At 45.3% G+C, this 26,865-nt stretch overlaps 1 protein-coding gene across 2 annotated transcripts; it reads right to left on the reverse strand.

Moving 5' to 3' along the window:
• On the reverse strand, positions 1-25,320 carry LOC128418484 (uncharacterized). 2 transcript variants are annotated; one of them, XM_053398195.1, is made up of 6 exons: positions 24,860-25,311; positions 18,514-18,666; positions 16,894-17,022; positions 4,472-4,624; positions 1,710-1,838; positions 1-99 (listed from the first exon to the last, which is right to left on the reverse strand). In XM_053398195.1, the coding sequence occupies exons 1-6, from the start codon at positions 25,035-25,037 to the stop codon at positions 5-7; spliced, it is 837 nt and encodes a 278-aa protein (XP_053254170.1). In that variant the 5' UTR covers positions 25,038-25,311; the 3' UTR covers positions 1-4. The 2 variants fall into 2 exon arrangements, with proteins under 2 accessions (XP_053254170.1, XP_053254172.1); XM_053398197.1 differs by lacking the exon at positions 1,710-1,838 and having other exon boundaries at positions 24,860-25,320.
• Positions 25,321-26,865: the final 1,545 nt, after the last annotated feature.

Consider the following 26,865-nt stretch of genomic DNA (forward strand, 5'->3'; position numbering starts at 1 on the left):
GCTTCTAGGCTGTCTCATCCGGCTTTTGCGTATCTTCAACACGGCCTGAGCTTGCAACCTCCCAGAGTGAAAACTTGTGGACCAAACCATTATAAACAGCTGGAAGAGAAAGCAGCAAAAAGAAATTGGAAATTGTTTCTTTTGCTTTATTATATTACAAAAAGAACAAAAAGCCAGCATTGCTACAAAACCCAACCTCCTATGTGGTGGTCAAATTACATAAGAACTTACTTCTCCTTAAGTTGCCATATTCCAGTTAATGTGGCAGCTCCCATTACCACATGCAAACATAGCAACCGAAATATTTTATAACGTGGAGGAGGTCTCACATTCTCCTCTTTTGCACTGTGCATAATAATGTCTTTCCATTAGAAATTGTGAGGGACACTCAGGGCACTTCCAGATGAACTGTGTATTGAGCATAAGGAAGTAAGAAAAAGGTGTGCTGGATCAGTCCAGAGGCCCATGTAGCCCACCATCCTGTTCCAAGAGTGGTCAACCAAAGGCCTAGGAGAAACCATCAAGCACAAGAGCACACTGCCCACTTGATATTCCCAGCAACTGGAGGTAGGACATTCATCCAGATTTGTTTTCAAGGAGATCAAGTGATGTTGGCTACTGAGTTAGCATTTATGCTGATTTGTTAGCAGGGAGCTGAGATGATGTTTATGCTGCACTTTGCCCATCAATTTTCTTATCACCAAAAGTCTGGTCTTCAGGAGAAGCCAATTTGTCGCAAAAGAGGTCCAGACCAGCTTTTATTGAACTTGCTGGTATGTGATTGAATCCCATCCTAAAATACAAACCACTTGGAAACATTAGCAGAAGCTGTTCTTCACATGTAGCAGGGGCGCCATCTGGGGGGCAGGGCAGGGGGACTGAGGCCCCCCAAAAAAAATATTGCAAGGAGGGGACTGGGCCCCCTCAATATTCTGCAGCAACCTTGTGCATGCCATGTGTGCAGGCAGTGCTGTGTGTTCATGTCCCTTGTGCACGACATGTCAGCACATTGCGTGGCATGTGCGAGTGACGTTGGCACATTCCACAGCATGCATGCATGAGCACATCACATGGCACTGGCCCCCTCAATCGCCAGGGCAACAGTCAGAGGCAATGTGACAGCAGTCACTGGCAGATAATACAACTCTGATGGCAGAAAGTGAGGAGGAATTAAAGAACCTCTGAATGAGGGTGAAAGAGGAGAGCGCAAAATATGGTCTGAAGCTCAACATAATAAAACTAAAACTAAGATCATGGCCACTGGTCCCATCACTTCCTAGCAAATAGAGGGGGAAGAAATGGAGGCAGTGAGCTGCAGTTTGTTAACAGTGCTGAGAGCTGTTAGGAGACCCTCTATTCCCCTCCCAGAGCTACAGAGTAGTTTAACAACCAATCCTTCTTCATGGGGAACTCTGAAACTAGAAGCACAGGAATGTGAAGGCATAGATAAAGCAAAAAGTCAAAGTCTTAGACTTCTCAATACTACCACAGTGAGCAACGCAGTTTCCTACAAGGTGGAAGGAATATAATTAAGGGTGAGGTCTATATATTATGATTTATATTGTGATTTTATTCTGCAAACCGCCCTGAGACCTCTGGGTATAGGGCAGTATATAAATTTGAAGAAGAAGAAGAAGAAGAAGAAGAAGAAGAAGAAGAAGAAGAAGAAGAAGAAGAGGAAGAAGAAGAAGCCCCCCACTGATACTTACCTGCCAAGAAGGAAAAAGCAGAGGTGAAACAGCTTAAGTAAAAAGCAAATTTCCCAGAAGGATGTGCGGAGTCTGACTTCCGATCAACTTGGACGCCAAATACCACCACAGCAATTAACGAACAGATTGCTACAAAACACAAAGGAGATATTTAGAATTCCATTTTGATAAGTGATGGAGAAATCTGTTGTTTGACTCCAGCTCCCATAATCCTTGACTGTGGGCCATGCTGGCTGGAGCTGGTGGGGGCTGAAGTCCAACAAAATCTGGAGGGCCACAGGTTCCCCACCTCTGGCCTCTGTGTGATATTTTTAGAGACCTGAAAGAGGGGGAATTCTTAGACTCTAATGCATGGTGCCTAAGTAGTTTTGAGGCAGAGTGTGCATGAAAGTGCTTATATTAATGGGAGGGGCAGAAGATACCCAAATGTATTATGTTTGGGGAATTTTTTTTTGCAAATATGTTTGCTCATGAATTTTCATGATTAAAAAATAGCAACAAAAGCTGATATGGAAATGGGGTGAACTGAAAGATTGGAAAAACGTGAATCTGACAGACAGGACCTTCCTACTGATGGCCCCTTGGCTCAAACACAGCCTCTTGGGGGGGCTAATTTCACCTTTTCTCCACCAGCCTTTAGAAAGATTATCAAAACTGTTCTGTTTAGATGTGCTTTATATTATACATGACCCTCAAAGTTTTAGAATTCTGCTTTTTCAAAAAAGTAAGGCTGCAATTCAACCCTTTGCTGCAACTGGGGTGAGGTGGAGGTTGGATGGGACATAGGTCTCCGCACCCCTGCCAGCCCAACACAGCTCTGCTGGCCTCTGTCCATGGAGTGATGTTGCCATCACGCCTCTGGCACTGAGCTTCCAGATCTACACAATAAAATGGTGGCTGGGTGGAAGTTCCAGTGGAGGGAATCTAACCTATGGCAGCCTGGCAAAAGCCCTCAATGAGATTATGCTGTGTTCTGGTCTGATGACAGGACCAATGTGGGGCGGGGTGTGTGGATTTCTGGATCGCAGACAGCTCCAAGCGAGCAACTTAATCCAACAAACCCAACAAAGGCACAAAGCTACACCCGCAGCAACTGCAAGCTGGCTTCCTCGTTGGAATAAAAGGTACAGCACCCTGAGGTCCACCTATCCACATTTCAAGCTACTGGCCAAGATGTGGAATTTCTCAACAGAGGAGACTCAATTGTCCTGGAACAGTGGCACAGGCAAGCTGCCCCCAAGGAGGAGGAAGACTGCTTGTTGCAGGTGATGAAGCCCTGGAGGAAAATGGCACATGGAAGCAGGACTGCCAGGAGCCATGCTGTGTCACTGGAGCTGCGAAATTGGTTCCATGCCGTCACGTTGGACACCAAAGGAGCAAGGACAGCAGTTGCAGACCTCTGAATACACTTAGGTGGTTGTGGAAGCCATAGTGTACCGAACTATTCCTGCCACTCCCCAGAGGAGGAAGAGATGTTTCACTGCTCTTCCCTAAAAACAGCTGCATCACCAGCTAGACTGGTGACTGGGAGTGGCCACCGAGACCACATAACACCGGTCCTGAAAGATCTACATTGGCTCCCAGTACATTTCTGAGCACAATTCAAAGTGGCCTCGGCCCAGCACTGGCAGAGGAATGGGGGGGGGGAGCGCACGATCCTGGTGGGGTGCTATCGCGGCTGCCCTCCCAAACAGGGTGCCCTGCCCCTCCACAGGTGGCGTGCCATGCCCCTAGGACATGTGCCAGCCCCGCCCCCGCCTGCTCTCCGCCCTGCCGCCCGCTGGAGCTTGAAGCTCCGCCGCTGCAGCCCAGTATACCTGAAGGAGCGTCTCCACCCCGTATAATTTAGCCCGGACACCGAGGTCCAGCTCTGAGGCCCTCTGGTGGTTCCCTCACTGCAAGGTTACAGGGAACCAGGCAGAGCGCCTTCTTGGTAGTGGCGCCCACCCTGTGGAATTCCCTCCAACCAGATGTCAAGGAAATAAACAACTATCTGACTTTTAGAAGGCATCTGAAGGCAGCCCTATTTAGGGAAGTGTTATGTACTGAAGTTCTCACCCTGAGCCAGCAGGGGGATACTGTAGATAGTTATGCAAATAAGGGATCGAAAGTGACGTTCATTGATTGGATAGTTTTAGAAAGTTGTTACAGTAACGTTGTACTGGAGCTCTATATAAGCAGGCTGACTGAACCCTTCAGTTCAGTTCTGTCCTGGCCTGTGAATAAACAAGAGCTGTTTGAAGAATTGCTGTGTCGTCTGATATGTTCACCCACAACTTAACAGGAAGTTTTAAATGTTTGGTGTTTTAGCGTGTTTTTAATATTCTGTTGGGAGCCGCCCAGAGTGGCTGGGGAAACCCAGCCAGATATTTATACCCTGCCCATCTGGCTGGGTTTCCCCAGCCACTCTGGGCGGCTCCCAGCAGAATAGTAAAAACACGATAATAACTTCAATAAATTATTATTAAATTGAAACTATTATGTGATACAATTTTGGCCACATCCACACCTTGCATTTGGAGCCCTGTCATACCACTTTAAGCAGACATAGCTTCCCCCAAAGAATTCTGGGAGTTCTCAGGGGACTCCTATTTGCCTCACAGAGCTACAGTTCATAGAGTGGTTTAACCATCAACCCCTCTTCCCAGGGAACTCTGGGAATTGCAGCTCCTTGAGGGGAACAGGGAGGCTCCTTGCAACTCACGGTGCCTGTCACAAATTACAGCTTTGTCATATGTATATTTATGCACGTTCCATGATACCTGCAATGAAGCTGAAGATGGACATAAGCAGAGGCCTGCTAAGAAAGGGAGAGGAGCAGCGAACAATCCACTCCCATGGCATTGATAATGCCAAAGCTACGAAGGACATAATGAGAGCAAGTATCATGAAGATCCGGGTGATATTCAGGGATACTATAAGGAGAGAGAGAGATAAAAAGGAGAGATATTGTGAAAACGGAGGCTAATTCTCAGCCTTTTCTCCCCCCTTGCAAGAGCCTGGTCACAGCCACATCAATTTGTACTCATGGGGAAATTGGTCAGATCTGTCATTTGGCCTTTACATTCACTTGTTCCTTTGGTGCTACTTCAAACAGAACAAATTCAGTGACTTCACATGGAATATACAATTGATTTTCGGTCGAAAGGTATGGGTTACATCCCAATGCTGGCCCTACTAAGGGCAGACCCATTGAAACGGATTCATCTTTGTAAGAACCCATCTGCACTATACATTTAAACTACCGTGACACCATTTTAAACTGTCATGGCTTCCCACAGAGAATCCTGGGAAGTGTAGTTCATTTAGGATGGTGAAAGTTGTTAGGAGACCCCGATTCTCCCACAGAGCTATAAATGGCAGTGTGCTTTAACCAATGGTCCCTCTTCCCAGGGAACACTCAGAAGTTACTGTGCCCATTGTATAATGTGCAATAGAATAACTTGTGTACCTTTCTTATTTGAAGACGCATATGATCAAATGTATGCACTCCTATTTCAAGTTCTAACTGGTTTGCCAGCTACAGACCCTTCTGGACAGAAATGACTGGATGGTCACTGCATTCCATTCCTGGTAAATTCCAGATTGGACTACTGCAATGCACTCTATGTGGGGCTCCCCTTGAAGATGGCTCAGAGGCTGCAACTTGTGCCAAATGTTATCTGGGAGGACTGCGAGGACCCATATTACACCTATCCTGAAGCATCTGCACTGGCAGCCCATTTACTTCTGAGCCCAATTCAAGGTGCTTACATCAATGCAGGGGCAGCCAATATCTTGCCCTCCAGATGTTGCTAGAATCCAGGTCCTATTCATCTCTGACTGTTGGCCTGCTATGCTGTTTGGGGCTGATGGGAAATCGAGTTCAATGACATGGCTGCTCCAACATTAATGCAGAAAGGGTAAACAACTTGGGCCCCAGATTGCATTTGAGTTTTAGAAGTAGGAACCAGCTGCTCAGGGCCAGAGTATTTGTACATGCATTGGCAAAGTCCCATGAAATCCAAGAGTTGTGCCCCCATCATCCTTTGGGACATTGCAAGGGATGCTGGGAGGACAGACCACATGCTGCAGCTAATTAGAGTAGCAAAACATTTGAGGACCTCTAGAGCAAGTGTGGGGAACCATCATACCTCCAGATGTTGCTGAGCTCCCACCAGCTCTAGTCATTGGCCGTGCTTGTTGGGGCTGTTCCCCACACCTGATCAAGACCTTTATTTTGCAAAGGAAAATGCTGCCCCCATTCTCTCTCATACTTTCAAATGCATGCTCAAATGACGCAGGTCCTGGTTTGCATCCTTCTTGGATATCCCACCCCTGGCTGCAATTTGTCACTGAACATGGATAACGCCTTTTTGCATGCCTGGATGGAGGTCAGAGAGGGATGTGCAGGTGCCTGTGGAAGCTAGGCTCTTGTACAAAGATAACATGGTGCCCCACCCACTTTTGCCTCTGGCCACTCCCACATGTGGCCCCCCCAAAAAGGTTGAGCTGACAACAGTTCCCTAACCCTGCCATATACCATACCATCACGAGTTCCTGTGGGTTGGCATCCATATTTGTCTGAGCAGAGGAGCCAGAGTCCTATAACAAAATGGTCCACATCTGCAATATACGAAGTCCAGGTGGGAGATGCATGGGCGATGACGAGTTGCAGAAAATTAATCATGGAAAAGAGAATGCTGGTGCTTCTGTAGAAAGGACCCGAGGCCACGAATGGCATCTCCACAATTTCCTTCCAAGCTAATCTTCCTTTTGCCTCAACTGCAGCCTTAGACAGATAGAGGGGATCTGGCAAGGGAGGTCTGGAACAGGAGGGACACCCTCCACCCCACCATGGGGATAGCAGCGCCCAGTTCTTGCCAAGGGTGGCAGTTTTATACACCTCCCTCTACTCTGGCCTCCAACTGCCATGGAACTTCCATTCTGCTTCTGGAACAGAGCAGTTTGGAATGGTTCTCAAGAAGTAATGACTGAACCACCTTTGAGATGCCAGGTCATTGCTAAGGAATATGGGGAACTGACTTAGGCATGTTTGACTCAATGCTCTACAATGTCTACATGGCCTGGAACCCAGCAGATGTCTTGGACTACAATTCCCATCAGCCCCAGCCAGCTTGGAAGTTGTAGTCTGGAACACCTAGAACAGGGGGTGGAGATTCTGTGAATCCCCCACGTCAGGTGGAAGGACACCAAGTTATACTTGGTCAATTGGCTGTTTACTGTTCCCTTAAGTCAGCCTTTCTCAACCTGTGGGTCCCCAGATGTTGTTGAACTATGACTCCCATCACCCCTAGCTAGCAAGGCCAGAGCTCAGGGATGATGGGAATTGTAGTCCAGCAACATCTGGGGACCCACAGGTTGAGAACAGCTGCATTAAGTGGAGCTGAGGCAGTCTCAACACAGATGCACACTCTTCCCTTCCCTTGTCCTAAGAGAAACCCTCCTGTAGGCTTATCTAAAGAAGCCCTGCCAGGGCGTTCCATTGAATGCTGTCAATGAATCAGCTGAATCACCAGTACTTGTGTGGAGCTGGAATTCAATCACCAAAGGTTCAATGGGCAATAAGGACACAGGTCTGGTCTGTGCATAATGCTAAGCCATCCTTCACCAACTTGGCCCCTTTCACTAACAGGGCTCTTTGCTCAACCCTTAGGCCAGGTGTGGGAGAACCTTTGGTTCTCCAGGTGTTTCTGAACTACAACTCCCATCATCCCTGGCAATTAGGCATGCTTACTGGGGCTGGTGGGAACTGTAGTTTAGGTTTCCTCTTAGGTCAAGGAAAGAAAGGAGAGTGTGTCTCTGGGAAGATTGGTTGGGCTCCACTTAAGGGAACTGTGAAGAGCTCATTCACCATGACTGATTACAACTCAGTGTCCTTCCAGCTGCAGAGGTGGAGGGAGAACTTGGGAGAAGAAGAGGCTGACAGTTACATAGCTTACCCTCAAAGCTCATCAAGACCCAGGCTAGGTGCACACTGTTACTTATCTGCAAACCGAAGATCAAAGGGGAAAGATAACAAGAGGCGTACATTCTGTGCTGTGCTTACAAAGTACCCTGGTGCTGTTAACAAAGTACCCTTAAAATACAGTTTTTTCTGTGAATAGCAGCTACCTGCCTTTTGCTTTTGGGGGGGCACTCAGGGGAATGAGGGGCTAAATCAGCCCTCAGCTATTGTTGGACTCCAACTCCCATCAGCCACTGCAAGAATGGCCATCGGTCAGAGATGATAGGAGCTGTGGTCCCGCCATATCTGGAAGGCTCCAGATTCTGCTTCCCTCCACTAAACAGCTGAAGAGGAACTGTGAGGAAAAACTGTTTTAATTGGGGTCGATTTGGATGGGGAATTATTTAAGTACCATGGGTGGCGCTGTGGGTTAAACCCCAGAGCCTAGGACTTGCCGATCAGAAGGTCGGTGGTTCAAATCCCCGCGACAGGGTGAGTTCCTGTTGCTCGGTCCCTGCTCCTGCCAACCTAAATAGGTACCGCTCCAGCGGGAAGGTAAATGGTGTTTCCGTCCACTGCTCTGGTTCGCCAGAAGCGGCTTAGTCATGATGGCCACATGACCCAGAAGCTGTACGCCAGCTCCCTCGGCCAATAAGGCGAGATGAGCACCGCAACCCCAGAGTCGGCCACGACTGGACCTAATGGTCAGGGGTCCCTTTACCTTTTACCTTCACAACTGATTTGGTTTTCTTGTTGGTACTGTACTTGGTTTTTTTTGGGGGGGGCAGATTTTATATCGGATTTTTTTTGGTATATATTGTATTATGCTTTATTATGTGATTCACTCACTTTGTAAATATTATTTTCCCATACTTCTGTGAATTTCAAGAATCCTCCAGGCATGCTTCCAACTTCCTCATATTCCTCAGCGGCCCCATTTTGGCTACAAATGTACAGCCCTTTTCACCCAAGTTTGATATTAGAAGGATATTGAACCTGCAATGCAGGTTCAATCTACCTGCCTAAAGGTACCCCTGACCATTAGGTCCAGACGCGGACAACTCTGGGGTTGTGGCACTCCTCGCGCTCTATAGGCCAAGAGAGCTGGCGTTTGTCCGCAGACAGCTTCCGGGTCATGTGGCATGACTAAGCCGCTTCTGGTGAACCAGAGCAGTGCACGGAAATGCCATTTACCTTCCCGCTGCAGTGGTACCTATTTATCTACTTGTTCTTTGACGTGCTTTCGAACTGCTAGGTGGGCAGGAGCAGGGACTGAGCAACAGGAGCTCACCCCGTCGCGGGGATTCAAACTGCCGACCTTCCGATCTGCTAGCCCTAGGCTCTGTGGTTTAGACCACAACGCCACCCGCGTCCCCATCTATCTGCCTAGTTATTTATAAATATAAATATACCCTACACACACACACACACACACACACACACACACACACACCATCACACAGACAAAATGGAGAGGATCCCAATGGCATAACAGGAAAGTATTCTGGTCAGTAAAGGGATATTTAATAGCAATAGATGGGGTGGGAGGTACACGTCTATCCATTGAAGTACAGTCAGCAGAAACATATCGAGTGAATGGATGTTTAACATAGGGGACGAGAGTCCAGGTAACAAAAGGAATATTTCATTGATCAAGAAAAGTGCTCCTGAAGTAAAATGTTCTCCAGTGTTGCTGAGTAGCACAAAGCAAGGAAGGGAGATCTTCAGTAGTTCCCAAAGTGTTCAGAAAATCAAAGAGTCCTCCCAACTGGATGGCAGAGGACATCTCAAAGAAGCTGGTGCAGATGGTGAACTGCCCTGCAAGGATGAGGCTCCTCCACTGAGCATGCGCACACGATGAGATGAATTTGGACATTAAGAACCTGGTTCGTTCAGAGCAGAGAAGGCCGCACAGCCTTATGTCTTTCTGGAAGCAGCACAGGTCTTTCAATATCCGGGCCAACGTGAGTGGTTGACGTTCCTGTCCCCCACACTGAGAACTTGTAGCACAAGAAGTTGTAAATACCTGGGAGAGAAGTGGTGGAAAGAGGCTTAAAATTGTGAGGAGCACTCCGCAGGTGTTTAGCACCAGCAGACAGTGGCTGCCTCCATTGTGAGATGAAGGGGCACCTCTCTGGCAGCCAACTAGCCATGATGGCATTGCGCTTCCTCCACTGTCGGAGGCAGCCATGCATCTGAATAGCCATGCAGGAAACCACAGGAGAGGAAAGGGCTCTTGTGCTCAAATCCTGCTTGTGGGTTTCCTGCAGGCCTCTGGTTGGCCCCTGTGGGAACACGTTGCTGAACTAGATGAAATGAAATGAAATACTTTATTGTCACTTGTACAACTTGTATACAGTGAGATTACACGAGCACCTCCCACTCAGCTCTCTTAGTCTTAATTCCCCTTACTGACGCACACCCACCAAACCTGAAAGTCAGTTGCCCTGTTATTATCTTTTCATTCAGCAGCCTAACAGCCCACGGATAGAAGCTGTTCTTTACCCTGTTGGTGCGACTAAGCATGCTTCTATATCTTCCGCCTGAGGGCAGGAGATCAAGAAAGTGCCAGCCAGGGTGTGAATCATCCCTGAGAATTTTCCTCTCTCTCTTGAGGCAACGTTCTTCCTCAATGTCATCCAGTGGATTTATGGGACAGCCCATAATATCTTGTGCTGTATTCACCACCCTCTGTAGGCACTTCCTATCAGTTGAGGTCAAACCAGCGTAGCACACCGTGATGCAGTATGAAAGGACACTTTCTATTATGGACCAGTCGAAGGAGATCATCAAATGTTGATTGACATTGTTCTTTCGCAATACTCTGAGGAGATGGAGCCTCTGTTGGGCTTTCTTTTTTTTTTTAATAAATTTTTATTAATTTTCCAACACATATTAAAAGACAATACAAAACAATACAAAAACAAACAAACATATAAACACGTATAATTTCTTAACCTTCTTTTCTTTAAGCCTTCTTTCAACAACTTCCCCATACCTCCTTTTTCTGCATCCCTGTTTTAAATCTTTCCAGCAACCCCTAATTTTAATTACTTATGGCACTTCCTTTAAATCCTTTTTCTCATGTCCAATTGTTTATCGCTGCAATTCTATTTTGCATTACTCAAAACATTTTAACACTCATTAATTTTACAACAGTTCTTAAGATAAACTTTAAATTTCTTCCAATCTTCTTCCACCGTCTCTTTCCCTTGGTCACGGATTCTGCCGGTCATCTCAGCCAGTCCCATGTAGTCAATCACCTTCGTCTGCCATTCTTCCAGTGTGGGTAGTTCTTGTGTCTTCCAGTACTTTGCTAAAAGTACTCTTGCTGCTGTAGTCGCATACATAAAAAACGTCCTATCTTTCTTTGACACCAATTGGCCTACCATGCCCAGGAGAAAGGCCTCTGGTTTCTTCACAAAAGTGCATTTAAGCACCTTTTTCATTTCATTATAAATCCTTTCCCAGAAAGCCTTAATCTTTGGGCATGTCCACCAAAGGTGATAAAAAGTACCTTCAGTTTCATTACATTTCCAGCATTTGTTATTGGGCAGATGATAAATTTTTGCAAGCTTGACTGGGGTCATGTACCACCTATAAATCATTTTCATAATATTCTCTCTTAAGGCATTACATGCTGTAAACTTTATACCGGTGGTCCATAACTGTTCCCAGTCAGCAAACATAATGTCATGTCCAATGTCCTGTGCCCATTTAATCATAGCTGATTTAACCATCTCATCCTGTGTGTTCCATTTCAACAGCAAGTTATACATTCTTGACAAATTCTTAGTACTGGGTTCCAAAAGCTCTGTTTCTAATTTCGACCTCTCCACCTGAAAGCCAATTTTCCTGTCCTGTTTAAAAACTTCATTTATCTGGTAATAATGAAGCCAGTCTCTTACTTTAGACTTCAATTTCTCATAACTCTGCAATTTAACTTTTCCCTCCTCATACTCTATAATTTCCCAATATTTCGGCCATTTGGATTCCATATTTAATTTTTTCACTTCCTTAGCTTCCATCGGTGACAACCACCTGGGTGTTTTGTTTTCCAACAAATCTTTATACCTAATCCATACATTATATAGGGCTTTTCTAACAATATGGTTTTTGAAACCTTGGTGGATCTTAACCTTGTCATACCATATATATGCATGCCAGCCAAATCTATTATTGAACCCTTCCAAATCCAAAATATCTGTATTTTCAAGAAGCAGCCAGTTTTTCAGCCAGCAAAAAGCCGCTGATTCATAATACAATTTTAAGTCCGGCAGGGCAAACCCCCCTCTTTCTTTTGTGTCAGTTAGTATCTTAAATTTTATTCTGGGCTTTTTGCCCTGCCAGACAAATCTAGATATATCTTTTTGCCACCTCTTGAAACAATCCATTTTGTCCACAATCTGCAATGTTTGAAACAAAAATAACATTCTCGGCAAAACATTCATCTTAATAACAGCAATTCGGCCTAACAAGGAAAGTCTCAAACTTGACCATATTTCTAAATCTTTTTTCACTTCTGCCCAGCATTTCTCATAGTTATCTTTAAATAGATTCACATTCTTAGATGTCAAATTTATCCCCAGGTATTTCACCTTCTTTGCTATCGATAAACCAGTATCACTCTGGAATTTCTCTCTTTCTGCACTTGTTAAATTTTTGTCCAGTACTTTCGTTTTCTGTTTATTCAGCTTAAAGCCTGCTACTTGACCAAATACTTGTATTAACTCTAAAACTCTTCTCGTACTAGTGTCTGGCTCTTGTAAAGTTAAAACTAGATCATCTGCAAATGCTCTCAGTTTGTACTGTTTAGCTCCGACCTGAATCCCTTTAACCAGCTGGTCCCCTCTAATCATGTTTAATAAAACCTCCAGGACAGATATAAAAAGCAGTGGGGATATTGGGCATCCCTGTCGTGTCCCTTTTTCAATAGCAAATACTTCTGTAACCACATTATTTACAATCAGTTTTGCTTTTTGTTCAGAATAAATCGCACTTATACCATTCTCAAAACCTTGGCCTACCCCCATCCCTTGGAGATTCTTTTTCATAAAACTCCAAGAAATATTGTCAAAGGCTTTCTCCGCATCCACAAATATTAGTACTGCCTTAGTATTAATATTAACTTCCAGTAACTCCATGATGTCTATTATATTTCTCACATTATCTGACAAATGTCTTCCTGGAAGAAAGCCCGCTTGGTCTTTATGAATCTCCCCCACCAAAACTCTTTTCAATCTTTTTGCTAAAATGTCTGCAAAAATTTTGTAATCCACATTGAGTAATGATATAGGGCGGTAGTTCTTAACCTGGTTCTTCTCAGTCTCTGACTTTGGTATAAGTGTGATATAAGCCTCTTTCCACGATTCAGGTGCCTTTTTCCCCTCTAAAATTTCATTACAAACCTCCTTCAGTGGTTGTATAAGCCATTCTTTCAAAGCTTTGTAGTATCTGGAGGTTAGCCCATCAGGTCCTGGGGATTTTCCCAATTGCATACTTTGAATGGCTCCCTCAATTTCTTGATCAGTAATCTTCTGGTTTAAAATCACTTTACTTTGTTCAGAAATTTTTTGTAATCCGTATTTTTTAAGAAAATCTTCTATTTCTTTTTCATTCACCGGCCCTTGTGCATATCTGTTGGGCTTTCTTAACCACCTGGGTTGTATTGATTTTCCAAGTAAGGTCTTCACTGAGATAAACTCCTAGGAATTTAAAGGAAGAGACTCTCTCCACACAGCCCTCCCTGATGTACAGCAGGGCTAGTTTTCCATTGGCCTCACCCAGCAGGTTCTTATGTTAACTTGAGGTGCCTGGAGAGCGGCAGACCTCAGACAGATGGGAACCTCAGCATAGCTGCATATTACATATTAAGCCTGGGGCAGGCAAACCTTTTCAGACAGAGGGCCACAGTCCTTTCTGAGCAACATGCCGGTGGTGGGCTGGACCAGAGGCAAAAGAGGCAGAGCAACTACAGTCAAACCTCGGTTTTTCAATGTCTCGTCTGTTTTGGAAGCCCAATGCTGAAAACCGTGAAGTGAATGCTTCTGTTTTCGAATGCACCTCGGAAGTCGAATGGCTTTCTCAGTTTCCCCCATTGAACTTGCTGACAGCCCTTTGATCCTTGGTTTTCAAATGTTTCGGAAGTCGAACATCCGGACTTCCGGAATGGATTATTTTCGCAAAGTGAGGTTCTACTGTACAGTGGTACCTCAGGTTAAGAACTTAATTTGTTTTGGAGGTCCGCTGTTAACCTGAAACTGTTCTTAACCTGAGGTACCACTTTAGCTAATGGGGCCTCCCGCTGCTGCCGCCCTGCCGCCGCCGCGTGATTTCTGTTCTCATCATAGTTGTCAACTTTCAGATTTGAAAATAAGGGATCAGCAGCCTCACCTGTCCCAGGGACAATCTACAGGATATCTAACAATCCGGGATAGCAGCAGGAAGCAGCGGGAAACAGCACTGGAATAAGGGAATTTCCCACAAAAAAGGGAATGTTGACAGCTATGGTTCTCATCCTGAAGCAAAGTTCTTAACCCGAGGTACTATTTCTGGGTTAGCAGAGTCTGTAACCTGAAGCATCTGTAACCTGAAGCGTCTGTAACCTGAGGTACCACTGTAATGTAAATTTTACCTTTGTAAAGAAGGCAGGTTCCACACACACTCAAATACCCCTCTCTGTCCTGCACTGAGGCAAGCAAAAGGCATTCTCAAGGCCAATTCAAGGACACCTTCCAACCAGGCAAAAACCCTTGGAAGGAGAAGCAGGGGCTGTGAAGGGTGTAGCCTTGGGAGAGGGGATGTGTCTGAGGCGGAGGAGATGTAGCCCAGTGCCAATGAGAGATGCCTGGGGCCCACATTTGGCCCCTGAACCTGACATTCCCCATTCCTCTCTTTCTTTCATCCTCTGACGAAAAAGAGGTGTGTATTGCCAGCCTAGTGAAGGGCATCTTTCTCTAAATAAGCATTTGACCTCACCCGCGGTTTCCTATAGGTGTTATATGATCTCTCAAGCACGCACACAAATATGGCAGTACAGTGGTACCTCGGGTTAAGAACATAATTCATTCTGGAGGTCCGTTCTTAGCCTGAAACTGTTCTTAACCTGAGGTATCACTTAGCTAATGGGGCCTCCTGCTGCCACTGCGCTGCCACTGCGCGATTTCTGTTCTCATCCTGAAGCAAATTTCTTAACCCGAGGTACTATTTCTGGGTTAGCAGAGCCTGTAACCTGAAGTATCTGTGACCTGAAGCATCTGTAACCAGAGGTACCACTGTACTGTCATGAGCTCTGTGGTGGTGTCTTGGAGAGAGTGGTCAGATCAGGAGGAGGGTTGGGAGGAGCTTGGATGTGAGAACCATACAACCCTGAGAAAGGTCCCAGCGGGGTTTGGAAGACAATGCCTGTGAAACAGTTTCAGTGGCAGAGGAGAAGGTCTGCAGGCAGGGAAGCAAGGATGTGGCTCCTGGAGAAGGGCTGCCTCACCCGCGGTTGCCCATAAATCACCCCTGAGTTCGAAAGAAGGAGGGGGTGGGAGCACTGGGCGGAAAGCCCTTGTGCGAGCTCTGGAGCGCATGGACACCGCTTTCAAGAGCAAAACTAGCTGCGTTGCTTAAGAAAAAAAAATTGGAGAAGTAAATGCACATGTTTCGAGCGAGGTCAGGAGTGTATTATCTGCTAAATAAATCTACTACTGAGAAGATAGATGGAACAGAATGAACAGAGGACTGCATCAAGGAATCACAGCCATGTCAGTATGTTGAACGGAACGGAAAGGGGGGGGAAACTTTCTTCTTTTTCAATATGATTTACCTAACACCCCCCCCTTAGAAGAACCGTCACAATGACTGATAGCAAGTGAGACTGAAAAATAAACTGTGCGGAAATAAAAAATACTAATAAAAGGTTTTACTCTGTGAAAGATCTGGAAAGAAGGGAGGCTTTCTTGTGGCGTAGTTACAAAAGCGATCCGCCATTAAGAGGCAGACCTTGTTGCAAGATTTGCAGTCTTACGGGGGGTGAGCCACTGTTCTGTTATCAGGTTTGGATCATAAATTTGAAAGGGCAATAACCCTTCTGGAAAGACTGATTTATGGTGCAACTGGTCTAGGAAAATTAAGGAGCAAACGCCTAGACTGTATTTCATCGGAATTGACTAAAATGGCGACTGCCGCTTGAACAGGACTTTTGGATTCTTGGATCTATGTGAGATGAATTACGGGAGAGCATTACAAAGTTCACACAGAAATGTAAACAAGGCTTTTTCTTTCAACTCGCTTGTGGAGACAACTCGAAGGTTATTAAGAAGAAAAAGGATAACGACAAGGAGATGAGAAGATGGGACTGTGAACATCAAAGCAGCAGAAATATAAGATGATTGGACTCCTACCGAACTCGAAGCATGGGTAACCCCCCCAAAAAAATTGAAATTTGGTTTAATATTTGGACTTTGTGATATGTATTGATATAATTTGGAATAATTAATATGATATGATTGGTTTGGTAAATGGAAATTTAATAAAAATTATTTACAAAAAAAGAGAGAAAGGTTCTAGCGGGGTTTGGAAGGCAATGCCTGTGAAACAGTTTTGGTGGCAGAGGAGAAGGTCTGCAGGCAGGGAAGCAAGGATGTGGCTCCAGGAGAAGGGCCAAGTCAGTTGTGAGGGAAAGATTGCACCCCTGTGTTATATCAGGCACTCTTTTTTTGGTCTCCTCCTGCTACAGAGCCACCCCAGGCACCATGCTAGCACTGAGCCTTTCTCCTCCTCAGAGGTGCCTGGTGACAAATTGGAGACTGTGTGGTACTCCCTCCATTGCATAGACCTTGGAGATGCCGGTACCAATGTAAACAGACTGCCCAATCCATTAAAAAAGTGTGTGTTGGATTGTCCCGTCTCTGAACTCATAGAATCATAGTTCATAGGCCACCTTGTAAGTAAATGGGCTGAGCTCTTGAGAGCAGGTAGGCAACTGGGGACTCAGCTACATTAGTAAAGAAACAATGATTTGAATGCACTATAAACATAATTTATACACGTTTTCCATATATTTTTTAAACGATCTAATTTCTGACTTATTTATTGTGGGGTTTTTTTCCTGTGTAGCCTAGCAGCCTACAGAGCCAATCTGGCTCCCTTTCCTTTCTTTGGCCCACCAGAGAGTGACATACCAACACAGGAGATTTCACAATATTAATTTTAGCCTTTCAGGAATAATGTTCATCCCTTCACACTCACCTGTCAAGAAACACAGGATGCAGATGGCACAGCTTAAGTAGAAAGCCCATTTCTTAGCAGGAGGCACAGCTGTTGATAACTGGTTGACTTTGATGTGAAACACCACCACAGCAACCAGCACAAAGATTCCTGTGGAATTGATTGATTGATTGATTGATTGATAGAGGTATTCCTGTCTCGTTAAATATCAAGGCACCTTTAAAACATAAAGCACCATATACGTAGAGATTGTCGGGATCTCCGCTCAATCAAGCTGATAAAGCTCATTTTCTTCCCCCGAGCCGTTCGGAATTGCCTCCTGACGAATAACGACCTGAGCCTTTGATAAGGCCTCAGGCACATTCTTCATCCAGCAGAGTTTCCAGCACAGGTTGTAAGCAAAGCACAAAGCACTTGCAGTTGAAGCTGTAACATGCTAGAGAATGTGTTCAGAAAGGACTCGTAATGGTGTCCTACATGCCAGGTAACGAAATTCCTGTTGATTTATTGTCCAAGGTTGTTCCAAGGGATCAACACTGTACCTATGTACAGAAATTGGGTTTGTACTGAGATTGTACTGACACGCTGCTCAGTGGCGTTCACAGAAACTAACAGAGATAATCATTAAGGGGATGGGCTAAACAAAAATCAAATTGCTGTAAAGACTTTGCTGGCACAAAAACATACTCAAGAGACACCTGAAAATCAAAAATGAGGATGCTTGCCAGATCTCTGCTAGAAGAGCGTTCCACAGCATGAGACTAGTGACACTAAATGACTGCCATCTAGCTGAAGCCACTTGGACCTCCATAACATGGGAGACAGCCTTGACTGAGTTGGGAAATAAGGTCTCAAACCGTCTTTAAGGTATCCTGGAGCCCAGCTTTAAGCACAAGAACCAGGAAATTGACCCCATAGCATACCGGTGATGTCTTAGCCAAAGTGTCAAATGCTACTGGCCAATGGCCATCTGCCCCCATCAGCAGTCCAGCCACTGCACTCTCCAGTTATAGCCATAGCTGGCATGCCAGATGAAGCGGGCAAAAGACAGTCTTAGCCACAGGGGTCACTTGGGCCTCTAATGGCAGGTATGTAAACAGGAGAGTACCCTCCAGCTCTGTACCTGCTTCCTTAGAGGGATGGAAACCATGTCAGAACAGGCGATGGGCCCATCTTGCAGACCCAGGAATCACCCACCCACCCGTAGGGTCTATTGGCCCTCATCCAGTTCACCGCTGCAATACGGCACCAGTGCAGGGCTTGCACAACCTCTGCTGATTCAGAAATTGTGGAGAAATAGAGGTTTGCGCTCCAAAATGCCAGATAACTGCTCCCAACAGCTTCATATACTGCAGACAAAATGGTGGCCTGCAGGACACACCTCTCAACTGTCTTGTTTTGAGCAGGACATCCTGGAATTACAGGAGCCACCCCAGCTTCTGATTGGATCCTGGAATATCCTCCTCTTTTGTCTGGCATCGGGACAGAGCGACAGACCAAAAGATCCGGGGTGGGGGGAGGTTCGTGCTCTCGCACGAATCATTGGCTTGCACCAGAGCACCACATCAAAACAAACTCCACGCAAAAAGCAATAGGACGCAAACAACGCCCACCTAAAATTTATTCAGTTCACAATGGTACCTGCAAGGAAGTTGAAGAAGGAAGTAATCAGGGATTTGGGAGGAAAGCAGTAGTTGCAGTGGATGACGTGGTCCCATTCCACTGCCCATAGCATAGCTGAGACAGATGCAAGTGTTGCTAGCACCATGAAGCTTCGGATGAGGTCCAGGTGCACTAAAAGAAAAAGGGGGAATTTTGTGAAAGTTATTCTTCTCTTCCATCATCCAAAGGTGGGGAGGAGTGGAGGTTTGGCTAACCGGATAGGTGGGGCAACAAAGATTTTATTCTATGGCTCTCTAGTTGTGGGGTGTGGTCGGCAATGGGTTTGAATCAATTCATAACGACACAGATTAAACAAATATATTTCCCAGGGTTCCAGCCCCCCTCCCCCAAGAAAACCCTGTGGGAGCGTGTCATTATACAAAGCAGTTCCCTTTCCTATGAAATTTAGACCTGCAGCAGTCAAAACGAGGTGTGGTATTTGAAATAATGTGGTGTAAAGGGAGAACCTGTGCATCTCCCATGCAAAAACATGCAGGACTTAGATGCATATCTCTCCACAGAGGTGGGGGAGGAAGGGGGCTGGCAAAGGATGAACCATAATCCACAGATTGCCAGCTTTAAGAGAGAGGGAGGATTTCTAACATTTGTAGTGCCTGAGATTTAAGACAGGATATTCTCAGAGTGGTTTAACAATCAGTCACTCTTCTCAGGAAACTCCGGGAACTGCAAGTCTGGGAGGGGAAGAGGGAGTCTCCTAACAACACTCAGTGCCCATAATAACAAACCACAGCTCCCAGAATTATTCGGGGGAAGCCATGGTTTTTGAAAGCGGCACCACAGTGCTTCAAATGTACGGTGAATACGGCATTGTGTCATGTCTGTGTTGTTTTCCGATAAGCGGCTAGGACCTTTGGGCAAGCTTTTTGCTGCTTTGGGTGAGACAGAGTCCTGGGCATTGTGGTAAGTGATGCAGCAACAAACAAGCATGAAGCCAAAACCAAGGCAGCAGTATAAGATGGAGACATTAGTTGTACAGGCACGAACCAGCAGATGGCACTAGAATCATAGAATCATAGAATCATAGAGTTGGAAGAGACCACAAGGGCCATCGAGTCCAACCCCCTGCCAAGCAGGAAACACCATCAGAGCACTCCTGACATATGGTTGTCAAGCCTCTGCTTAAAGACCTCCAAAGAAGGAGACTCCACCACACTCCTTGGCAGCAAATTCCACTGTCGAACAGCTCTTACTGTCAGGAAGTTCTTCCTAATGTTTAGGTGGAATCTTCTTTCTTGTAGTTTGGATCCATTGCTCCGTGTCCGCTTCTCTGGAGCAGCAGAAAACAACCTTTCTCCCTCCTCTATGTGACATCCTTTTATATATTTGAACATGGCTATCATATCACCCCTTAACCTCCTCTTCTCCAGGCTAAACATGCCCAGCTCCCTTAGCCGTTCCTCATAAGGCATCGTTTCCAGGCCTTTGACCATTTTGGTTGCCCTCCTCTGGACACGTTCCAGTTTGTCAATGTCCTTCTTGAACTGTGGTGCCCAGAACTGGACACAGTACTCCAGGTGAGGTCTGACCAGAGCAGAATACAGTGGCACTATTACTTCCCTTGATCTAGATGCGATACTCCTATTGATGCAGCCCAGAATTGCATTGGCTTTTTTAGCTGCCGCGTCACACTGTTGGCTCATGTCAAGTTTGTGGTCAACCAAGACTCCTAGATCCTTTTCACATGTAGTGCTCTCAAGCCAGGTGTCACCCATCTTGTATTTGTGCCTCTCATTTTTTTTGCCCAAGTGCAATACTTTACATTTCTCCCTGTTAAAATTCATCTTGTTTGTTTTGGCCCAGTTCTCTAATCTGTCAAGGTCGTTTTGAAGTGTGATCCTGTCCTCTGGGGTGTTAGCCACCCCTCCCAGTTTGGTGTCATCTGCAAATTTGATCAGGATGCCCTTGAGTCCATCATCCAAGTCGTTGATAAAGATGTTGAATAAGACCGGGCCCAAGACAAAACCCTGTGGCACCCCACTAGTCACTCTTCTCCAGGATGAAGAGGAACCATTGATGAGCACCCTTTGGGTTCGGTCAGTCAGCCAGTTACAAATCCACTGAGTGGTAGCATAGTCAAGACCACATTTTACCAGCTTCTTTACAAGAATATCATGGGGCACCTTGTCAAATGCCTTGCTGAAATCAAGGTAGGCTACATCCACTGCGTTCCCTTCATCTACCAGGCTTGTAATTCTGTCAAAAAACGAGATCAGGTTAGTCTGACATGACTTATTTTTCAGAAATCCATGCTGACTATTGGTGATCACAGCATTCCTTTCCAGGTGCTCACAGACTGTTTGCTTAATGATCTGCTCCAGAATCTTCCCTGGTATTGATGTCAGACTGACTGGGCGGTAATTATTTGGGTCCTCTCTTTTCCCCTTTTTGAAAATAGGGACAACATTTGCCCTCCTCCAGTCTGCCGGGACTTCGCCTGTTCTCCAGGAATTCTCAAAGATGACTGCCAGTGGTTCTGAAATCACATCTGCCAGTTCTTTTAATACTCTTGGATGCAGTTCATCTGGCCCTGGAGACTTGAATACATCTAGACTAGCCAAGTATTCTTGTACTATCTCCTTAGTTATTCTGGGCTGTGTTTCCTCTGCTGAATCCTTTGCTCCAAATTCTTCAGGTCGGGCATTGTTTTCTTTATCGGAGAAGACTGAGGCAAAGAAGGCATTGAGGAGTTCAGCCCTTTCTGTGTCCCCTGTTTGCATTTCACCATCTTCTCCTCTGAGTGACCCCACTGTTTCTTTGTTCTTCCTTTTGCTACGAACATACCCATAAAAGCCTTTTTTGTTGCTTTTAACCTCTCTAGCAAGCCTGAGTTCATTCTGTGCTTTAGCTTTTCTGACTTTGTGTCTACACGTGCTGGCTATTTGTTTGAATTCCTCTTTGGTGGTTTCCCCCCTTTTCCATTTTTTGTACACATCCTTTTTTAATCTTAACTCAGTTAAAAGTTCTTTAGATAGCCACCCTGGCTTCTTTAGGCACCTTCCATGTTTCCGTCTCATTGGTATTGCCTGAAGTTGTGCTTTTACTATCTCCCTCTTAACAAACTCCCAGCCATCATGAACTCCCTTTCCTTTTAGTATTACTGTCCATGGGATCTCACCCAGCACTTCCCTAAGTTTTATGAAGTCGGCTTTCTTAAAGTCGAGAAATTGAGTCCTAGTATGCTTGGCTGCTCCTTTCCGCTGTATAGTAAACTTCAGAAGAGCATGATCACTCGCGCCTAATGATCCTTCCACTTCTACCCCACTAACCAGGTCATCAACATTGGTTAGGACCAGATCTAAAATGGCTGTTCCTCTTGTAGCTTCTCCCACTTTCTGGACAATGAAGTTGTCTGCAAGGCCAGTGAGGAATCTGTTTGACCTTATGCTCTTGGCTGAGTTTGACATCCAACAAATATCCGGGTAATTGAAGTCCCCCATTACTACTATCTCCCTTCCTTTTGCATGCTTGGCCATCTGTTCCAGGAAGGCATCATCTATGTCCTCCGTTTGGCTTGGGGATCTATAGTAAACTCCCACAATGAGGTCACTGTTATTCTTCTCTCCCTTAATTTTGACCCAAATGCTCTCACTTTGGCTTTGAGGTTCTAAATCTTGGATCTCTTCACAGGTATACACATCCCTGACATATAACGCCACTCCTCCTCCTTTCTTGTCTGGTCTGTTTCTCTGAAATAGATTGTATCCCTCCATTATTACATTCCAATCGTGGGACTTATCCCACCAGGTTTCAGTGATGCCTATTATGTCATATTTAGTTTGCTGTACCAAGAGCTCAAGCTCATCTTGTTTATTTCCCATACTTTGCGCATTAGTGTACAGACATTGAAGTCCATTAATCATTCCCCCGTGTCTCTTATTTAAGGATTTTTTCCTCCCACCACTAGGTCTGCGTGCTGTTTGCTCCATTCGGTCTATGACATTTGGATGATCATCTTCATCAATTGATAGACTCCTACCTTCAGGAGCACTGTCTCCCTCCCCCACATTAGTCAGTTTAAAGCCCTCCTGATGAGGTTTCTGAGATTTTTTGCAAAAACATTCCTACCAACCGTTGTGAGGTGCAGCCCATCGCTTGCCAGAAGTCCATCTTCAAGAAACTGCATTCCGTGATCTAAGAATCCAAACCGTTCCTGTTTACACCATTTGCGAAGCCAGTTGTTCACTTCCACTATTTTTCCCTCTCTCCCTGGGCCACGTCGTTCAACTGGGAGGACAGATGAGATGACAATTTGTGCATTTAATTGCTTCAATTTCCTGCCCAGAGCCTCGTAATCTCTTTTGATCTTCTGGAGGCTATTGCTTGCAGTGTCATTGGTTCCCACATGAACCAAGAGGAAGGGGTATTTGTCAGTGGGTTTTATGATTCCTTGCAGTCGTTCAGTTACATCTTGGATCTTAGCCCCGGGGAGACAGCACACTTCCCGAGACATCTTGTCAGGCCCACAGATCACTGCTTCTGTTCCCCTCAGTAGGGAATCCCCTATCACCACTACACGCCTCCTCTTAGGTCTGGTCGGGGTTCTTCCGTGAGCTGTCCGTTCCAAGGTCGCCTGCACATTCCCTGAAGACTGCCTTTGCTGCTCGTCTTCATATACCTGATCGACTGTAATGAGGGAGAGATCCTCAAATGGAGTCTGCTCTTCGTCTTCCATGCTAGGGGAAAGGACCTCAAAGCGATTGCGTATTTCTAAACAATCAGAGCGAACCCTGGGCCTCCTACTTCTTTGAGTCACGTTTCTCCATATATCTGGCTCCTGTGTTGGTGAACTAGCCTCCTTCTCAGGGGAGTCCCCTGTCTCCTCCTTGGTGGAGACGGTGTGCTCTGTTGCTTCCAAGAAGAGCTCCAGCTCTCTAATTCTTTGGAGCGTAGCTACACGTTCCTCCAGTTGCTGGACTTTGTCTTTTAAGAGGGCAATCAACATGCAATTGCTGCAGGTAAAGCTGCCTGCAACCTTTGGCAAGATGGCAAACATTGCGCAGGAACCACAGGCGACTGCAGCTGTTCCCTCACCCTCCATCTTGAGAAGGTGTCGTTGGGGGTGACTACAGCGGTCCTCCATCATAAAAAGCGTGAAGACAGGACAAATAAATCCCCCCAAATAAACCTATATCTCCCCCAACAAACGTTTGAGACTAGCTCCCCTAAATCTAAAAGATGGATCAATCTGCGCGCGCCGCTGCCCTACAAGCTCTGACAAGCTCCTCCCACAGCTAATCCCCTACCTCAACAGAAGCCCTGCCCCCTCTGACCTTTGCACAGAGAAAGCAGCTAATCAGCCACAAGAAACTCACACAAGAAAACCCTTTTTGTTCCTTCTTCAGCCGCTGCCCTACAAGCTCTGACAAGCTCCTCCCACAGCTAATCCCCTACCTCAACAGAAGCCCTGCCCCCTCTGACCTTTGCACAGAGAAAGCAGCTAATCAGCCACAAGAAACTCACACAAGAAAACCCTTTTTGTTCCTTCTTCACTAGGCAGAGAAGTTAGAGGATGCAAGCTGGAAAACACAGCTAGTTATGTTTTACCTCTCCCAATACAGTGGCTTGGCTCTCTGTCAATCCTACATGATGTCAGAGTGGGGACTATGTCTGCTATAGTGTTCAGATATCCCCAAAAAGCAGAAAGCAGGGCACAGGTTAACGCTCAAGGCATCCAATCTAGACAGGCCAGCTTCTTCAGCCACAGTGTTTGGGTGCATTCAGATGTGGGGAATATTGTGTTAGTTTTCCTGATTATAACCCTAGCACCACCATTTTCTAACATTCTTTTCACATTGCAGTACTGTGGCGTTATGGAGCCATGACCTTTTGACCAATATACCTGCAGGTCATGCTAAATTTCTCTTGCACCAGTGGACGTGGTTTGAAGCAGCAATGAACATCACTGCACCCCACCTTTCACAGTCAACCCCTTTCCCCGGGGAACTCTTGGACTAGTAACTTTCATACACAGCAGCCAGTTGAAGAGGCAAAATATTTTGCTCTGGCCCTGCAGATTAGAGGTGAAGAACTGATAGCTCTTCAGAAGTTGTTGGGACCTTCAGCTACCACCAGCCCCAACCAGCATGGCCAATGGTCAAGGATGATGGGAGCTATAGTCCAACAAAACCTGGAATGCTGTCAGTTCTTCATCCCTGCTGTGGATAATTTGGCTACTTTGCAACAGAGTTCTTTCTTTTCTTTCTTCTTTCTAAAGGGTGCTTCAAATCACAATAAATTCAAATTCTACATTCATATGTCAAACAAAACCACAATACTGATTTTCGTTTCGCCCCATCTATCATACCATCATGAGGTCTCAGGGGTTTGCATCCAAATTTTTCTGAGCAGATGGTCCAGAGGCCAGCATGATACTCGTCTACTTGATTGTCAGTCATCATCCAGCCATGAGATGCATGGACGATGAAGAGCAGAACAATGTGGATGAGGGAAAGTGAAAAACCTATGGCCCTGTGCAGAGACATTGGGCCTAAGTTTGGACAGGCTTTGCTTGTATTTGCCTTTAACCCAATCCTTGCCTTGCCCTAGAATTACACAGGAGGTGGGGGCAGGTAAAGTACAGAGCAAGAAGGGTCCTGGGATAATGTTTATTTCCCGTTACTTCTATCATTCTAAGACTCCAACTGCCATGGAACTTCCATGCTCTTGGGAGAACAGAACCTGGGCAGGTTCATATGAGCATATCTGCAATGCTTCACTAAAGTTAAGGCCAAAGAGAGGTTGGGGGGTGGAAACAAGGAACGGGCCTTTTCTGTGGTGGCTCTTCGATTGTGGAATGCTCTCCCCAAGGGAGGCTCGCCTGGTGCCATCGTTACATGTCTTTAGACACCAGGCAAAAACATTCCTCTTTACCCAGGCCCATGGCTATTAAATAATCTATGTCCTGTAGAAGTGTGGGTATTACTATAATTTCACCATTATGCTGTCTGTCAATATGCTTTTTACTGTGTTTTTATCACTGAGGTCTTGTAATGTGTTTTGAATGTTGTACACCACCCTGAGATCTTTTGTTTTTCCCCCATAGATATTTATTGAAATTTTCAGAATATTACAAAATGCAAAATGCAAAAAAGAAAAAAAATACAAATTAAAAATAGTTAAAAACAATTCCATCTTCCTTTACTTAACTTTCATTTGCTTATTTCCCGGACTTCCTCACCCCTCCCTTTCCTGTATTCCACTTCAATTTGTTAATTCAGCAAATCCTTCCCCACTTTATTTATTCTAATCTTTCATTACATTACCTTACTCTATTTTCCTCATTATCTTATAAAAAACCTTATAATTCAAAACCTAAATCTTATTTTTAATAACTTCTCATAACCATTATGTTCTTTCCTAATCCTTTAAACATTTATACTAAAGCCAGACAATTTCGTTTCAAACATCCTTCTAACATTCATCGGTTATGTAAGACAGTCCTAGTAACAAAATAAAGAAGAAAAAATAAAACAATCCAATCTTCATCCAGCGTCCCTTCCTCCTGGTCCCGGGTTTGTCAGTCCATTTATCCAATTAAACTAGCACATTAACCTGGTAATCTTATATCCGAGGCTTTTAAGTCTCTTCCATGTCCCTTCCACGGTTTTTCTTCATATTCTCCTTTCACTCGTGTGAACTCCAATTTAATAGTGCTTTTGCCCCTTTTCAACCAATCAGTCCCTTTTCCACAGTACAGACTGAGCTTCATGTAGTACTTAAAAGTATATTTCAAAATCCCTCCAAACTTTAGAGCCCCCATATCTCCAAACCTCTCATGGCCCATTGCCAGACTCGGAAAGTCCATATATCCCTGCTCAGGGGGGTCAATCCAACCCCCCATTTCCAATCCAGTCCAAACTTTATCTTTCCGAGTCTGATTTTTTCAAAGATCAGTTGCCAGATCCAAAGGCTCATGTTCCTGCAGGGCCGCAACCTCCATCTCTGGCTCCATTTCTGACTCCCAAAATTCAGCAGAATCCTCTTCTTTCATCTGTTCTGTCAAGGCACACTCCTGGTTTGATTCCTGGGTAGGCTCCATACCTTTTCCTGCTGCCTGTCCAAAATTTCCCGCTGTCTTCTTAAGATTTCCAACCAAGTCAGTCATCAAATTCATTCCCTCATGTAATTCTTCCAATAGAGCATTTGTTTTGTAAAAAATGCACAACAACATTTCTGAATGCATTGTCCTTCAAGGTCACCAGTCAATTCCCACGTGTTATACTGTAGCGGCTGGAAACTCCCTGGAATTAGTTACAGTTTCACAGTCTCCCTCTAGGGGGAAAACTTCTGTTGCAAATCCAACCCCAAAGT

This window comes from Podarcis raffonei, chromosome 8, assembly GCF_027172205.1.
Source record: "Podarcis raffonei isolate rPodRaf1 chromosome 8, rPodRaf1.pri, whole genome shotgun sequence".
Classification (NCBI taxonomy): Eukaryota; Metazoa; Chordata; class Lepidosauria; order Squamata; family Lacertidae; genus Podarcis; species Podarcis raffonei.

Excerpts from the sequence above, each read along its gene's own strand:
- LOC128418484 (XM_053398195.1), bottom strand. The coding sequence starts at position 25,037 with ATGTCTCTGCACAGGGCCATAGGTTTTTCACTTTCCCTCATCCACATT. Across the intron at positions 18,667-24,859 it reads ACCCCTGAGACCTCATGATG|TGCACCTGGACCTCATCCGA; the intron begins GTATGATAGATG and ends TTTTTCTTTTAG. Across the intron at positions 4,625-16,893 it reads CATCCTGTGTTTCTTGACAG|TATCCCTGAATATCACCCGG; the intron begins GTGAGTGTGAAG and ends CTCTCCTTATAG.